Here is an 18168-nt window from a genome sequence, read left to right as displayed (position 1 = left end):
GGAAACTATGTCACGCAGTCGGAATTATTGATTCGCTTAGCTTTCAAGAAATTCAATAAAGAATATAATAACTTTTATAACTTTTATAATTAAGCTTTAACAATTTTCCTTGTGAATGTTTTATTTGTCATTTAATGTGAACGATTCATAGTTTTATGACAATTTATGAATTCCGCTCTTATAGGAAGTGACCGAAATTTTAAATTATAGAAAACATTTTTCTTATTTTTTGGAAGTTGATGAAAAAATCTCACTCATTCCGAGCGGATGGAAAAAAGTATTTGTGATTGCTGTTACGTCCATTCATTCCAATGTCATGGAAACGCTAATTTATTATCAGCTCATCTTTCAACGGTCAAAAGCTTCTTAATGACCGACAAAACCACTTTGGCAGCAGTAGCTCCACTGGAAATATCATGGTCCAAACAATGGAGAAAATCTTTACATCAAATTAAATCTTTCAAAAGCAATTGATAGCTTTTGGCATCAGGCTCTCTTATCGAAGGTGAGTGCTTTTGGTTTCATGACCCTTTCCTTCATTGGATTAGTAATTACCTTTCGAAATCCACTAAATAAATGCTGATGTGCCCCAGAACTCTCTTCTATCTCCAAGACTTTTTCTCATTTTTATCAATGATCTCCTGTCTGCAACTTTTAATACAATTGTTTTTCATATTCGTTTTTTGACTGACATTCCTTTTCTTCGGATGTGGAACTGCAATGACAAAATATAATAGGCTCATTAAATTCCGATCTAAACAGAGCTGTTCAATGGGACATAAAAACTTTCAAAAACCCAATGCTATCTTGTATCGTTTAAGCGAGATATCCCTTGCCATTATCCTTGCACTTGCATCAATGAGACTTAATATCTGCATATTCTCGGATGTGAATTACCAAATACCTCTTATGAAACGAAATCAAACCCGATGTCACCAAAAATGCCGCAAGGTGTTTGAGTTTCCTCAGGCGATGCAAGAAATTCGTCACATCTTCTGATCTGGTTGATATCAAGACTTATTTATGTCCAAAGCTTAGTTTAACTCCCATCTCCGGACAAGTGCTCCCGCAACTTACTTAAGCCTCTTGGACAGTAATGAATGTAGAGCATTCAAATTGATTGGTGATTATATCATCGTTAGTTCCTATAATTTTCCTGAACATCGTGGTAAAGTTTCTTGTCCCACCTTTTTTTTACCGTTATTTTAACGGTGTGTTTTAGAGAACAAGCCAGCTGCATTTCTTCCCTTAAACAGTTCAACTGTAGTACGCTTCTAGGAATGCTCATCGGTATAACCTTGAGCCCAACTGCGGTCGTACTGTCAAGTATAGAGATCCGTTCTTTATCCGTACTACGCGAATGTGGAATGCCTAACCAAACTCTGTCATTTTTAGGCGATGCAATATTCATTAATTCAAAACTAATGTGCATTAAAAGTATAGTAGTATCCCCTTGAGTGTACGCTTTGAATTATAAGATCAACTGAGTTTAAGTTTTAAATATTGATATAAATTTTGAAACGTTGTTTATTTAAAATTTAATCTTAAATTGACAAGCAACTGAGTTTTCAAAATAATAGTTATGATGAAAAATGTGTTAACAAGGTTAATGTGTCTCAAAAAAATTCCAAAAATATCAACTAATTTGTTACTAATGAATATAATAAGAAAATAAAATGAATATTGAAAATATATGATTTCTAACACCTGGACTATTTAACAACGCAAAGGTTTCCCTTCATCTATTCAATCGTTGAACTTAAATCTTAATGAATGTGATAAGCTAAATGTGAGTTTGTAAGTTTTATTCTTAATTTCTATTCCGGTGGTTTAAAAGGGGGGAAAATGGCACATTTTGTAGAGAATGGAATAATTATTGCTTGCTTGTATGTTTTGGTTTAATTTTATCGCTTTTTTGTATTCATTTCTTGATTAAATGCTTAAAGGGAAGTGATTTTTCAATGATGATGGGAGGTTGTGGATTTTTCTGATGCTTTAACATCCTTTGAATAAATTTAATTTATTACGTATAACACGTAAACATTAAATAAATACATATATTCATTGTCTGTATAAACATTTTTATAATTAAGACAAATATTTATGTAAGCATTTTATTTATTTAACTTTTCTTGTTTTTGTTTTGTTATGTTTATGTAAGTTAGCTTTATGTCGACAAAAATGGCAAAGTGTGTAGGAATATTTACATATGTGTTCTTTTCAGGAGGTACAAATACGGATTTTTCTTACTTCTTACCAAAGTAAATTTCTTGTAAGATCAACGTACTCATAATGTTTAAAGGGACGCAATATCATAAAGTCGTAGATAACATTTATCATCTTGTCGTTTTCAAAACAAATTTACATAAATGTTAAATTTTTTTATTCTTTGCTTGTGATATACTGAATGAGTAAATTTTAATTAAAACTAATTTATAAGCTAATTACATAAACATATCATACAATTTAAATGTATCCTTATCGCTTTCTATTCTATTTTAAAGAACTTTTTTAATGTTATTTATGAATGCAATTTTGATCAATCAAAACTTTTCTAAGGACTTTGAAAGGTATAACCCATTTCAGCTGAAGTAATGCAAATGTCCCTTATAATGAAGACATGTTTTTCAATAAAAGTAAATTAAATATGACTACATGATTTGATTATTAGATACAAAAGTTTTTCGTGGAAAGACGACAAGAATAATTAATAAGTAAAAACAAAAGAGATACATCTCTAGGAAGAACATTTTGGCAAATGAGTAATTTTTTGAGATTCAAAATCTCAAACAATAACTCGTAGCCTTAGCTGCACCAAAATTTGTCAGTTTCAAAATTTGCTTTAAGTTGAGGAAGATGTCGAGAAATAACATTACATCATGGTTAAAAAAAATGGAAACTCATTCATAAGTTTATTTTACGTACATTTCCAAATAGTTACATTGTAATTGTCTTTTTTCACATAGCCGATGAAAGTTTAAAACTAAAAAATTGCCGAAATCAATAATTCTTCATAACAAATAGGGTTTATGACAAAGATGTAAACTACAGTATAAAGTTGATAGACCAACTTAAACAATAAATAATACAAAACAAATAAACAACTTAAAGAAATTTAAAGGTCCTTTACTTCATTAGTCAATGTCAACTTGAGATTTTAAGATTAGGGTTTCAAACAAATTGTAGACAAATCCTTTCCTATATCCTTATATTAACATAGATGTAATGCGCCTTGTTCCCATAGCTTAAATTGTATTATTATACATACCTATAATGTAAACACAGTGTGAAGTTTCTTTACGTATTTAAGTAAGACACATTTTGTTCGTTAAATTTTTGTGGAACTCTCAACTCTCATTATAAATTTAAATTGGGGCTAATACGCATAAAGCCTAAAAAGAAGTCGACTTCAAAAGATAAGAAACAAATAAAAAAGGACTTCAATCATCCACAAAACCAAAAATTAAGGAATGTCTAGTTTTTTCATCTGAAGAGTAAAAATCTGAATCTTATATGCTGTCGAAGTAGAAGCTAGTCAAGTAATGGCCCCTTCTCGCATTTTAAAGCTTTAAATATAAACAAAAGTTAATAATAGTGTTGCGAAAGTTTAGTCACAACGAAGACCGGTTTATAACTCAAAAAGAAACTACAAATTTGGTAGTTCTTAGGATGGCTTACAAATCCTTTATTTGAAAATTCAATAAGTATTATTACAGGACATTTGATCAATTTGTTGGCCCTGTGAAATTCAGGTTGCTTAATATTTTGTATGGCTTTCTTTTGCTTTGAGTACTGCTTTTATTCTTCTGGGAATGGATTCAACTAACGTTTTGCACTGATTCGAACTGATACTTTGCCAAACAGTTTGAGTTCTTTGCCATAATGTTTGTAAATCTCCACATACTCCGGTCATATCCGATATCGCACGTTTAATCTCAACCCCAAGATGTTCTATCGGGTTGAGGTCAGGAGATTGTGGTGGCCAATCAAGTGTTTCAAACTGATTGCTTTCCAGCCACGCTTTAGTAATTCTGGCTGTGTGTTTCGGATCATTATCTTGCTGGAAGATGATGCCACACACTTTTGAACCATTTTTGCAGGCTTCTTGGGAGTCCTTCTCCCAAAATGGTGATGTATTGTTCCGCATTTATAAGACCTACCACTCTAATGCATTCACCGACCCTTTTCGTGCATATGCACCCCCAAATCATAAGATTTCCTCCTCCAAATTTGAGTGTTGGTTTGACGATCCGATCGCTTATTCGTTCACCAGGTTTCCTCCAAATCCATTAACGGCCACCAGATCCAAAACGGTTTATTTTTGTTACATCCGACAAAATTACCCTTGCCCAATCACCTAAACTATAATTTTTGTATATTTTTGCAAAGTCCAACATCAATGACGGTCTGTGAAAGTGGCTTCTTTATTTTAGCTCGTCCATGAAAACCATTCTTGCGCCAAACTTTTCTCACAGCTTCAGTTGTTACATTAATCCCATCATTGAGGTTAAGTACTTTATTGATCTGAAGCGCCTATGAAAGATGGAATTCAAAATTGGTTTTCTTCCAGATCGGTTTTTTTAACTTGGACCTCCATATTCTTTCGTATTTTTGATATCATTCACAATGAAACTTTTACTTTTCGAGATATTTCTCGCTGAGTTTGCTTAGAAACAATAAGCCTTTGCACTTCTTTAATTGTGAATCTGCTGAGTTCTTTCACCAGCCATTAAAATAAAGAAAATATAAAATGCTTTAGAAACCGAAATGTTACAATACCTTTCTGCAGAATATTAATTTCAACATACTCAAAATATATTTATTAATATAAAATAAATAAATAAATTGTTTAATTTTAGTTAAAAACAATAAGAAAATTTCTACTTTCACTACACTTGAGTTAAATTTATAGTAAACTGCAATAAGGTCAACAAATTGATCACATGCATTCCCTCAAAACTTTTCACTATACTCACTAAATAACGGTGCATTTTGAATTCAATTTTTTAGACTAATTTCTAATGACTCAATTTGTTTTAAGTACAAATTAAGTTGCTCTAACAGTTAAAACTATAAAGTTACAACAAAAAGATGTATTTTATATTGATTAAGTGATCAAAACTTGAATTACTATAAATGATTTTAGTTACTAAGTCTTCTGTTAAGGTTTTTATGTTAAAAAGGCTGGCAAAGAAAATTGTAATAATTAAAATGTTCTAGAAAAGGAAGTTGCCTCGTGGCTTAAAAATGGCGAATTACAAAATTGAGAAAGTTAAGCCTTTAATTTTGAATATAGTTTTTGTTTGTTGATTGAATGTTGGTACGAACAGATTATAGCTCCCTCTTACATTTGGTTGGATTAACTACTTTCTTTTAGGGTGTGAACACATCCCTCTAAAAAAAATAGGAATTATGTAAATAATAACAAAAAGTAAACATTAGCCGTTGGAGAATTACTTTAAACGCCGCATTTAGTTTGCAATTGTAACTTTTAATTTGAATTTGAAAATAGAGGTGCCCATATCAGTAACATAACAAGCATATAAAAAATTAGAAAGAGATTTAAATTGGTTAAAGAATTCAACATAAAAAGAGAAGTTGACTGGAGACAGAGTTTTGATATACGTTTTCCATGCCTTATTTCTTTTGTTACGCAGTAAACGCAATTCTTTCGTGTACCAAGGATGGCTAAAGTTTGTAATTCTTGATTTCTTTATCGGTACATTTTTTTCAAAACAATAATTAAGGGTACTATAAAAAGTTGAAACTGCTTCGTCAATGTTAGAAAATCCTAGTGTTAGAAAATGTAGTGTATAGTTAGATTTTTAGATACCTTTAGCTTCGAAATCAAAATTGTTGTAAGATAAAACATTTAATGTATAATTCAACTGATTCATCATCGTTTAATAAATAATAGATAACCTTAATCTGTATCTACGTATGTTAAATTTCCTCTTAGCTCAATTGGAATTCTATACGATTAGTAATTTAGTTGCGAAATCTCCGGTTTTAAAAGGTTTACGTTTAACAAAAAACTATCCTAACAGAAACGAGGACTATTATGAAGTGACAATACCTAGATATAGTTTGAAAGAATTTTGATCTCACTCCCGAATGAGCAGAATTTGCTTTGCAGTAAGATTTTCAGTTGGTTTGTTCACAGTAGACAAAGTTTTAGCTTAGTGGTGGGACCAACGCATCCAACGCTTCTTTAAAAACCATTCAAGAGAACCATCAACTAGAATAGCCAATAAAATGTTAACAAACTAGTGTTGATATCTATAATGAATTGATTATTAACGATTTCAAATTATTACGATCCCTTGCACAAAAAATTGCAGCTAAATATTATCAATCTCTTATCAAAACAAATTATTAACTCAGAAACAAGAATATCCGATAAAATAAGCAACGAAATTAAATTCTTGCAAAACTCTATAAACGCCACTAATATTAAAGTTACTGAACTTCAAACTGCACTTTTGAGCGCTAATAAAACGATCGACACTTTAAAATCTGAACTGTGCGAATTAAAAAAAACTGTAGGTGATGTAAACAAACAAGCCACAATCACTCAAACCGAAATCCAAAGTGTAAAAAAAAAACAATCAATTTTGGAAAATCGCGCCGTTGCAAATGATGCTTTTCTTTTCGGTATTTCACATTTTGAAGACGAAAATCTAAAGTCTACTTTTAATTTGCTGTGTAATGCACTTTCGATAAAACCACCTACGATTAAAAATATTTATCGCACGCGACCTCGAAATGAATCTAAAGATACACCGATTCTAATCAAATTCAGTACACCGTATGATCGAAATTATGTGTTGAAGTCAGTTGCTCTTTTTCGAAAAGTAAATAATAGAGAGCTATGTTTGCAAGACATTGACATAAACTCCACAAGTGCTCTGTTTATGCGAGAGGCTTTAACGAAAAACAATCTGTCAATATACCAGCATGCAATGGCTCTGAGAAAGCAAAAAAAACTATGCACTGTGTTTGTTTCGAGAGGAGTTGTTTACATCAAGCGACTTATGAATGAAGAAGCTCAACTGATCGACTGCTTGGAGGATTTGAATATGGTTGCCAACTCTGAAATATAATGTTTAATATTTAAATACCTACTTATAATATATTTATATTTTTTTTTTAATTTCTCCTTTTATTCTATATTTTTTTTTTAATTTTTCATCATATTTTTTATTACTGTCTTTAACTTCCTACTAAGCTTTACAACTTCAATTATATTTACAATACATTATCTTTCAAGGATTTTTAGCATACAGTAAATCTTCTTTGTTTTTTTTTTTGTGCACTTTAAATTTTATTGTTTTCATTTGCGATGGGTGATCTTAATTTGCGCACCATGATTAACATTTTGAGTGGACATCAAACTGGCCTTAGAGTATCTCACATCAATGCACAAAGTTTGCTATGTAAAATTGACGAGTTTCGCTTTACATTTGAAGGTTCTAAGGTTGACGTGGTTTGTGTATCTGAAACTTGGCTTTCTGAATCTCAAAACAACAACATATGCTCTCTCACAGGTTATAAGGTATATCGTTCAAATAGAGTACGCTGCAGAGGTGGGGGAGTTGCCATGTATGTCAAAGAAACATTAAAATCAAGACTCTCTTGTAACGAAAGTGAAATGGAATTCGCTTTCGTAGAAATTTTGAATGGTCAAGAAAAAATTTTAGTGGGAACAGTATATCGACCCAACAGAAACATTTGTATTTCTCCTCTTATCTCTATTTTAGAAGAGGTTTCAATTTCGTACTCTAACATAATCCTAAGTGGTGATTTCAACTGCAATATTTTAGAGGAAAATAACGTGTATGACCAATTTCTGACGCTTAATCTAATTTCTGTAAACACATCTGAGCCTACACATTTCCCTAATAATGGTAATCCTTCATTGTTGGATCTTTTTTTAGTATGTGATCGAAATAAAGTTATTCACTACGATCAACTATCTGCTCCAGGTTTTTCAAAACACGACCTTATTTTCTTAGTTTATGATTTCCACGTTGAAAGACATAGGCAAAACCATACCATCGAATACAGGGATTTCCGTAATTTGAACTACGCCGCCTTGGAACAAAATCTTAATACTATTAGTTGGAACTCTTTGTTAGATATATCTTCGCCCTCTATGCAGGTAGAATTTTTTACTGAAAAAATTAATGAACTTTATTATAGTCATGTGCCCCTAAGCACTAAAACTTTCAGTCCAAATAGCAAACCGTGGATAACGAGAAGTATTCTCTCTCTCATTAAAAAAAGAGATTTATTCTTCAAACGCTGGAAATTATTTCGCATTGACAGTTTTTATGTAAATTATTCCAAACTGCGAAACAATATTGTTCGGGAGATACGCAAGGCCAAAGCTCAGACATATTCAACACGTTTCAATGCCGTATTGGGAAGCAAAGAGATTTGGAAGAATCTGAAAAACATAGGAATTGGTAAATTCGATAACAAATCTACAGATTTGCTTGACATAAATGCCCTAAACTTATCTTTCGTCTCAAGCACGACAGGCACCTCGCATTTTCCAGACCGGGTTAATTCATCGGAGAATAATATATCAAATGCTAGGCCTAATACACCCCTTTTCGACTTCTCTCCCATTACCCCGGAGGATGTAGTTGAGGCCCTTCTATCGATAAAATCTAACGCTGTAGGACTCGATATGATGCACCCTAAGTTTTTAAAAATTGTTCTCCCTACCTTGCTACCATTCATCACACTGATTTTTAACTCCATTTTAAGAACACGTGAGTTTCCTTCTCTATGGAAAAAAGCAAAGGTTATTCCTATACCAAAAAATTCCAAAGGAGATGAGTTTAGACCTATATCTATATTGCCTTTTTTGTCGAAAGTTTTCGAGAGAATACTTCAAAAGCAAATAAACGAGTTTCTATCACGGTTTGACTTATTGACCTCAAGACAATCTGGCTTTCGAAAGAAAAATAGCTGCTTGACTGCCTTGTTAAGTGTTTCTGAGGATATAAGAAAAGCAGTTGATATGGACAACGTTACTTTCCTAATTCTTCTCGATTTCTCTAAGGCCTTCGACATGGTAAATCACAACATTCTTTGCCTTAAGCTCTCAAATTATTCCAATTTTTCCTCCTCTGCAGTCGATCTATTGTATTCTTATTTAACAGAACGTGAACAGACGGTTGAACATAATCAACAAAAATCGATCTTCTTACCTGTTGCGAATGGTGTTCCACAAGGGTCAATACTAGGCCCCTTGTTCTTTTCAATGTATGTGAACGAGTTGCCTAGTATTGTAAAAAATTGTTCCATTCGCATGTATGCCGACGACACTCAGCTCTACCTAAGTTGTCCCTTAGGGATGGTTGAACACTACGTTTCATGTATTAATGAAGATTTAAAAAGAATCGATCAATGGTCAATTGAAAATTGCTTGCTTGATAAAATCGAAATGCATCGTCATCGCTAGGAATAAGATGGATGTGTCATATTTTCCTCAAGTTGCTCTCAAAGAAAATGCCATCATGTATGTCGACAAAGCTGTAAACCTCGGTGTTTTGTTCAATATGACCCTGACTTGGGAGGACCATATCAATAGAACTGTGGGTAAGTGTTATAGTGTCCTTCGTATGCTTTGGCCATCTCAATATTTAATTCCAATAAAAATCAGAGTTCTTTTAATAAAAACGTTGTTTCTGCCTTTAATCACTTACGGTTGCGAAATTTTCTGCAAACTTGACTTCGAAAGCAAAAGAAAACTTAGTGTCGTCTTTAACTGTGCTGTTCGTTATGTTTATGGACTTAGACGTTTTGATCGAATATCCAATTACGTGATTCAATTTCTCGGAATGACATTTACAAATTTTCTCAAATATCGAACTTTAACTTTTTTCTCTGATATTCTTCAAACCCGACAACCTGAATACCTTTATAATGAGATAAGATTCCTAAACTCAAATCGTTCCGCTCAAGTTTTGGTCCCGCGTTTTTGTTGTGCGACATCTGAACGCCAGTTTTTTGTAAACTCCTCACGAATGTGGAATTCGTTACCACGTGAAATAAGAAGTTTAAATTGCGCAAAGAAATTAAAAAATGAATTAAAACTGTACCTTAGCAATTAATTACAATTAAAACAATTAATAATACATTTTTTAAATTCATCTTTTTATAAAATTGTATAAGTACCTATTCTTACTCGTATTAATATTTTTGTTATTATTATTCTTTTTCTTCCTTTTTGTAATTTGATGTTTTAACATTTTAACATATATTTATTGTGATACAAAATGCCGTAGCTGTTGCACACTTTAAAGCTATATTATAAATAAGAATTTATGTTCTTACAATGTTAGCTAATAATGATTAATAAAATTCTAAATTCTAAATTCTAAATTCTAAATAAAAGAACTTTTAACTTAGAGAAAAAACTGTTGTTTTTTGTTTGGATCTTGAGTAAGCAAGAAAGTTTTTTATCAGCTGGAGACAGGTTCAATCTAGCTAAGAGTTCTGCTCATTTTGCATTCAGCGAAATTATCCAAATGGTATGTTCATTGCTCTGAGAGTATATTAAATGGCCAACTTTTCAACACTACAACAATATTTCTCAAGGCAAATAGCTTGTTTATAGTCAATTATGTATAGAACATCCTCAAATACAACTTCCACTAACATTTTGTATGTTTTTGTTTACCAACAAATACAAAAAGCTGAAATCAATTGTAGAATATCTGAAAAAAACACCTATTTTTGAGTAATTTTTGTACTTCAATAAGAATGTAGTTCTACTTTGAGGTTAAAAACGTTGATTCTTTTACATATTTTCAAATGACCTTAAAGATTAATTTTATATTGAAATTTCAACTTTATTTATCTTATTAAAGTTTGAAAACACTTCATAAATAAGTAGACAAAATTAAAACTGAATAATATAGCATAGATATGAAAAGGCTTGACACTATTTTACCAATTTTTTCCGTCATGTAAAGAACGGTTAAAGAAAAGCAAATTGAGAACTCATTGTTCCATATAACCCATAAGTTATTAATTACATTTGTAAAAATATATGAAATGTATAACATAATATTACTAATGAGTAAGGAAAAAAAAACCCATGCTATTTGTTCTATCCCCTTTAAATCACAAAACTTTAAGGTGTGGCATTACTCACAAAAATGGGTGCAGAAACCTTTCAAATTGATCCGTTCGGTGTTTCTGATGGTAACTGCATAACAAACATACAATTTTATGGTGCCAAGTATTACATGTTAATTTGCTTTTTTGATTTTTATGTCTTCTTTATTTTATTACATTTTATTTTCTTTTATTTATATTTTCATTTTTTTTTATTTGAATTTATTTAGAAAATGTGTTGCCAGATTTACTATCAAAAAGTTGTTGTGAAAAGTCTTTGCTGGCATCGAATAACCGCCACTCCCAACCGCCTTTGCATCATTACCCATCATCAGCTGGCCAAGATGAATACGACTTCCAAAAACCGAATATACGACCACAACGAAGCAAGCGTCATCTAGATTTTTCAAAAAGAAAAAATTCAACTACAGACAACTCCAGACAATCGGTCACCTATGATTTCTATACAGAAACATCACCCTTATTCAATAAGATTCCTGTCCAACTGCAACATCACCACGCTTCCACATGTCAGCAATTTGAAATGGAATACTTAGTTCCAAATTCATTGGATCAACATCATCATCAACAGCAGCCACAGCAGCAGCAACATCAATCAAAACCAGGAGCTTTTGATCTAAACAAAAATAGCTGGATGAAGTACGAAATGAATACTATTTTTCTGTCCAGATATCCCAAAGAGAATCATTTGGCAACGAATCAAGAGAACGAAGCATCCGATAAGATGCAACCACAACAACGAGTATTGCAGCGAGGAAGCACTTCGAAGGGTGGCTCAAACCAACAGCCCCATACACCACATCCAAATAAGTTGTCAAAAAAACAACTGAAAATCGCCCAAGCACAGTTAGATAAATTAACACAAATCAATACCCACTTACATGGTATGTTTATGATTGGTAGATACTTTCAAAAAAGAGTTATGCATTTCTATTTTATATAAAATATCACAACAGTACTCCCTTGTTTTCCTTTACCTTTATAATATTTCCATTTTCCAACCCCCAACCAGCAAATTATAGTGTCTATGATGTAACTGAACTGTAGCTTTAGTGAGTTGCTCGAATTTCGTCCTAGAACATTTTATTATAAGATACAAGCTTGATCCTTTTGTATGTCAAATAAGGATAATGTTAGATACAAGAAGTAGACATTCAAATCCTATGCATTTGTCATGAGTTTCATTTTTTAACATTCGTACTCTTTTTATATCCTTGACAGCTCTTTTCTCGGCCGTCGAACATGGTCACTTGGACAAGGCGAGAACCATATTGGAATCCACAGACGTCGATGTAAATAGGTGAGTACCTTCCTTACCTTCCAAACCAATACAAATATTAGACTTCCTCTTTATGAGCAAAACAATTTTAATCACGTAGGTAGGTAGCAAGGTTAGGGTATAGGGACTTAGAGAATTATTGTGCAAAAAGAATATTCCACCAAAAAGGAAAGGAAACAAAAATCCCCGAAGTAAGGATCTATAAAATGAAGGACTTTCTGTCTTCTAACCCATAGCCCAGAGGGTTCGTTCCATTTCATGTAAAATTTTATAGCTGTAATAAATCAGCAAACAGGGTGAAGCCATTAAAGGAGCAAATTATGAAAGATTAAAAATACCTGCTTTTATTGCCTCCAATTTGTGATGGTATACCTAACCTACCTATACCTGTTTCCACTGTTAACCTATTTGAAATTCAAATAAAAATACATTTAAAAGGTTTTATTTGAAAAATACATAAATACATTTTTTTATCTTCAAACAGTAGACTCTCTGGTATTTTAATTTTAATTTGAAAATATACCGTTATAAAGAGTTCCAATTTTAGACCTACCTACCCCAGAGGGGAAATAAATTATTAGGTAGAGGTACAAAATACAAATTCATTGAATTTATGATGGTCCTAAGTTCCCAACCACATTTATTTTTCATTTATGAATATTGCGTAAAACTGCGTATTTAATTTTTTATTAATTAAAATTGAAATTTAAAAATGGTTTGCTAAAGTTTGAGAATTTAAAAATGAATCGATACACAAAGGTACATCAAATGCTTAGCCGTTTTTAGTTTGACACGTGAAATGACAAAGACTCTCAAACTAATAGGCTTTTCATTCCAATTGGGGGATTCACTAATTCCTGACTCTGATTAGCTAAATGCAAAAGTAGCTAAAATTTCGGCTACAAAGTCACTGCACACTTGTTTTGACGTTTCACAATCAGATTCTTGGTAAGGAGGAATTTAAAATGAAATTAATTAATCTTTCAATATTTAAATACAAATATGTATAAATCAATCATAATATTAGGTCCGTTCGCGTACTTTCTGCACTTAAATTCTTAAAAAGAGATATTTAAGAGTGGAGGTAAAAATCTCTCACAAAAAGACAAAACTACACAAATTTTTCTCACGATTTGAATGTCAAAAAAAATAAAAATTCTGAAACATCATCGTTTCATTTTGTGTTTAGAATTTATTTATTTTTTTGTAAATAGATAAATCAAGACAACACGAACTTTTTCAGAAAGAGTACTCCACCCGATGATGGAGAAACATCTCCGAAACGCGTCGTGTATATTTAGAATAAATAGAAATAAATAGAAATATTTTTTTTGACAGCAGCCATCAGCTGTTTTGTTAACGTTTAACTAAGCGCTAAATGTTTCGAAAGGTTTGTTTGTTTAGTTCATCTTTAAATTGCTGCTAGTTTTCGGCATTGGTTAATTAGCAAAACTTGTAGCTTAGGAATAATGTATGGGAAAACTTAAGGTTTAGATGTAGGTTTTCGGGCAAAACCGATAATTTCGTAAAAACACGGGATTGTTGTGAAAAGCCTATGTAAACAACTTAAGTAAAATCCGTTTGATTTCTCAATTTGTAATTTTTAAACGGTTGGATAATCGCTTGTTTCTTCCGTTTCAATACAAAGAAACTTATTAAAATATCTCGAAAATGAATCGCGGCTCGTAAAATAAAAAAATCTTTAAAAAAAAACGAATATCTTTTTCACACCAAACCCAAAACCTTGTTTTCAGCGAAATGTTCGTTCAAACCGAACATTTACACGTTTTCATTTGACATTTACCAAATTTTCCTAACCCGCTGCGACATAGGTACCCTACACCACAAATTTTCTTTCATACTTATTTTCCTCCACAAAAGAACCTACCTTACTTACTTAAGGTGGCGCTACAGTTCTGTGTGAGCTAGGGCCTCACCCAACAAACTTATCCATTTAGCTCGGTCCCTAGCTAGATGTCTCCAATTTCGCTCCAAGTTGGGTGAGGTCACCTACCACTTGTGCGCGCCACCTGATACGCGGTCTTCCTCTAATGCGCTGTCCTGTGGATGTGGATTCAAAGTCTTTCCGGGCCGGAGCATTGGTTTCCATGCGCTCTACGTGACCCAGCTATCTTAGTTGTTGGACTTTTACCATTCTGGCTAAGTCTACGTCGCTGTATAGCCCGTACAGCTCGTCGTTCCATCTTCTCCTAACCGTTAAACCCATTTTTGCCGCCTCTGCCTCAATACTCACAAAAGCCCCATTGACACCACGCTGAGTTCTTCCGATTATGTCAATGTCATCAGCATATGCCAGTAATTGGACAAACTTTTGAAAGATAGTGCCTCTAGTGTTGAAGTGTGAGCTTTGCACTATTCTTTCAAGCACGATGTTAAAAAAATCACTTGACAGCCGCATCACCTTGTCTAAAACCTTTTTTGACATCGAAAGGTACGTTTAAGTTGTTTCCAACCTTTATGGAGCAGCGTGAATTCTCCATGGTCATCCTGCACAAACGGACTAGTTTGGCTTTCTTCCGACCATATCTTACAGCTAAGTTGGTGCATGCTCCTAACCAACTTATCCCCAGCTGCTTTAAAGAGCTCGGCATTCTAGCCATCCGCTCCAGCGGCCTTATTAGACTTCAGCTTAGATTTAGCAATATTTACTTCGTCTAAGTCGGGAGGACGGAATAGTTGGCTTTCGTCGTCTATGAGAGGCGGCTTCTCTGATTGCATCTTGGCAATGTTGCCACTGGTTTTCGATACATTGTGTTGGCGGCAGAGAACTTCGAGAGAGGTTACTTGTAACTCGGTCGGAAAAGGATTTGGCGATCTCTGGCGATTGTAGCCGTCTGGAAATCCGAAGTGCTACCTTGGCTACAACGAGGTAGTGGTCCGAGTCGATGTTAGCTCCCCGGAAAGTTTGTACATCCATGATGCTGGAAACGTGTCGGGCGTCGATCGCAATATGGTCAATCTGGTTGACGGTAGATTGATCTGAAAAAGTCCAAGTACCTTTGTGGATGTTGAGGTGTGGAAAAAGCATACTGGCTACCATGACGTTTCGCCCCTTAGCAAAATCTATGAGCCTGAATCCGTTGTCGGAAGTGTTGTCACGCAGGCTGTTCTTCCCGATTATTCCACCAAAGATGTCTTCCCTTTCTAACTTGGCATTAAAATCGCCCAGAACTATTTTAATATCGTAAATAGGGCACTGCTCATATGTTTTGTCTAGGAGCTCGAAGAACATATCTATAGACATAAATCATATAGACTGTGTTGTGGTCTTTCTCTTCTGTGAGGGCGTGCGCGCATATCAGGCTAATTTTGCCGAATTTAGCCTTGATGCGTACGGTCATGAGGCGATCATTGATGCACCTAAGTCTGGCTCCAATGACGAAGCCACATCCAAATAAGCGCTGTTGGTTTTCGTGGTAGCAGTCACCATAGTAAATGTCGCAGTTTTTCATCATCTTTTTGATACACACTTCAAAAATGTAGCGAAAGAAATAAACTACACTATAAATATAGTAAACATTATTTTACCATAGTTCGCAAAACAAAACAGCAATGTTGTGCTTGATGATTAATTCGGTGCTTTTTAATGCATCAAAATGATCCGGATTTTCGTCGAAAACTCATCCTCATCAGCGATGAGGCTCTATTTTACTTTTAAGGTGTTGCTATTCGATACAATTTTCTAGGTGGAGCGGTGTGATTAGGGCTTATTTATTTATTTGAAAATTATGGCCGTATGACACTTTTCGAAAGTGTCATAAGGCCAAACTGCATCGGTTGGCCTTATGTCGCTTTCCAAAGTGACATACTGCCCCAGCTGAATGGAGCCGCTGTAGCGTCCGCTTATCGCGCTGTCAAAGTTGAACCATACGAAAATAGTACACAGCGCCACAATGGGAAGCTGTTGCTGCAGCGATCGCTGTCGCCAAAATAACACAACTTTGAGTACTCAATTTCAAAACTGTGCAGTGTTCGTGAAATAATTTTGTTTTATAGCTCGTATACAAAAAACGAAGAATTCCAAATCCATTTATAAAACTGTTAAACTTTTCCTAGATATTGTTGTCCGTTTGTTCCCCTCCAAGTGTGCATCTCTGTCAAGGCTACACAAACCTTTTTTTTTCCAAAAAGTGCCAAAACGAGAAATAAACATGTTAAAAACAACCCCAAATTCCATTAACGTCAAAATAACGAAAGGTAAAGTGCGTACGTATTTTCACGAACCATGTAATCACGAACATTCGTGCCTGTTAAAAAAGCTAAAAGGAAACAACCAAAAAAGCGACCGTGTAATCAGGCTCTAACAGAGAAACATGATTCTCTCGCACAAAATACATTTGAGCGAACCCAAATTATGCCGGCAAACAAAATTCCACATGGCACATTTGCAATAAATGCAATTTCATCGCGTTGGTCCATTTTTTAATTTAAAAAATTGAATATTAAGTTGCCAAATATATGAATAGCCTTACAAAATTAAACACAAATGTATAAATTTCAAAAGAAAAATGACAGCTGACGTTCTTCCTGCGCTACACCATTCTCGGCGACCTTTGCTACGTAGTGAGGGATTTTAGTGACAGCTTGTGCTACAGCGATTTTTAACCGCGACTAGCGAATTCCCATTGTGTTCAAGGGGTTAAGGAATATTGATTGTGACATAAATATTGAGTAGCTAAACTTATCTTCAAAGATTGTGGTTCAGTTTCAGTAAAAGAAACTGTTCATTTCGGTTTCTGTTTAGAAAAATTCTACCTATTTCGAATTTGCATGGGCTGTCGTCTTACTTTTCCAAATTGAACCTTTTAATAAAAATGGCTACAATATATTGGAAACATTTGGCAAACAAATAAAAAACTCTTATGCCACTTGAACTAAATTAGACGCTTACCTGTAAAGGGTTCTCAGAATCCCTTGAACATACTTCATTGAAGACATTTCCATTGTTTCTTTTAATTCATTTATAATTTCCATTTTATTTTTAAAACTTTTACTACCTGTATGATTAGGATCAGCACTTGATTTCCGGATCCGAACTATGTTTTTATTGTGTATGTCGATTACCGCATTTGCGCTACACGCTTTATTATAGCACAGATGTCTTTTGGATAGTTTACAATTTCCTTTAAGTTTTAATAATTGTTGGCTGCGTACTCTTAAGCCTTCACAAAACCCATAATTATAGATCAAATCACTTCGAACATCCATTTTCCGACAAGGCAAGAAGAACACAAAACGAGTAGCTTGGAACTTTCCTGATTACATTTACTTACAATCTGCGTCATATTTCAAAACCCTGCATGAAAGTTGTTCTTTGGAATTTTCGGAAATGAAGCTCCTGCAACCTTGGTGTGAAAATTCTGTAGGAAGTTAAAGATTTCCTTAAGAAACAACATTTTAGTCTATACAAATATTCTGATTTTACAGGGATTTCGGAAAGACTTTGCTTCTTCAACAATTGCAAATTAAACACATATTGCGTTTATTATCATTAAAGACAACCTGTATCTCAGCAATAAAGATGCTTTAAGAATTCTTTGTCAAAACGGTCATTGACAAGTCACATCCCTTAATGAAATCGTCTGTACAACTGTTTCAACAAAAAAAATTCAATTAAATAATTTCATTTCCTCCACTTAAACTTCCTTTTTCAGGCATTAATCTTAGATTAAACCTTGTCGTCATAAAATGTCCCTTCCTGATTTTGGCAT

At 33.5% G+C, this 18168-nt stretch overlaps 1 protein-coding gene across 8 annotated transcripts in view; it reads left to right on the top strand.

Annotated features, from left to right (window-relative positions):
- LOC129938513 (ankyrin repeat and fibronectin type-III domain-containing protein 1) overlaps window positions 1-18168 on the top strand; it is a 187319-nt gene that overhangs the window by 140601 nt on the left and 28550 nt on the right. For 5 of the 8 annotated variants that reach the window (XM_056046129.1, XM_056046130.1, XM_056046127.1 and 2 more), the window contains one exon: window positions 12379-12457. In XM_056046129.1, coding sequence (XP_055902104.1) covers window positions 12379-12457 — 79 coding nt within the window. Of the gene's footprint in view, window positions 1-11366; window positions 12042-12378; window positions 12458-18168 lie in introns of all 8 variants that reach the window. The other 3 variants (XM_056046126.1, XM_056046131.1, XM_056046133.1) reach the window with 1 other exon arrangement.

The sequence above is a fragment of the Eupeodes corollae genome, chromosome 1 (genome assembly GCF_945859685.1).
Source record: "Eupeodes corollae chromosome 1, idEupCoro1.1, whole genome shotgun sequence".
In the NCBI taxonomy this organism is placed as follows: Eukaryota; Metazoa; Arthropoda; class Insecta; order Diptera; family Syrphidae; genus Eupeodes; species Eupeodes corollae.
This window is presented reverse-complemented; position numbering and strand designations above follow the sequence as displayed.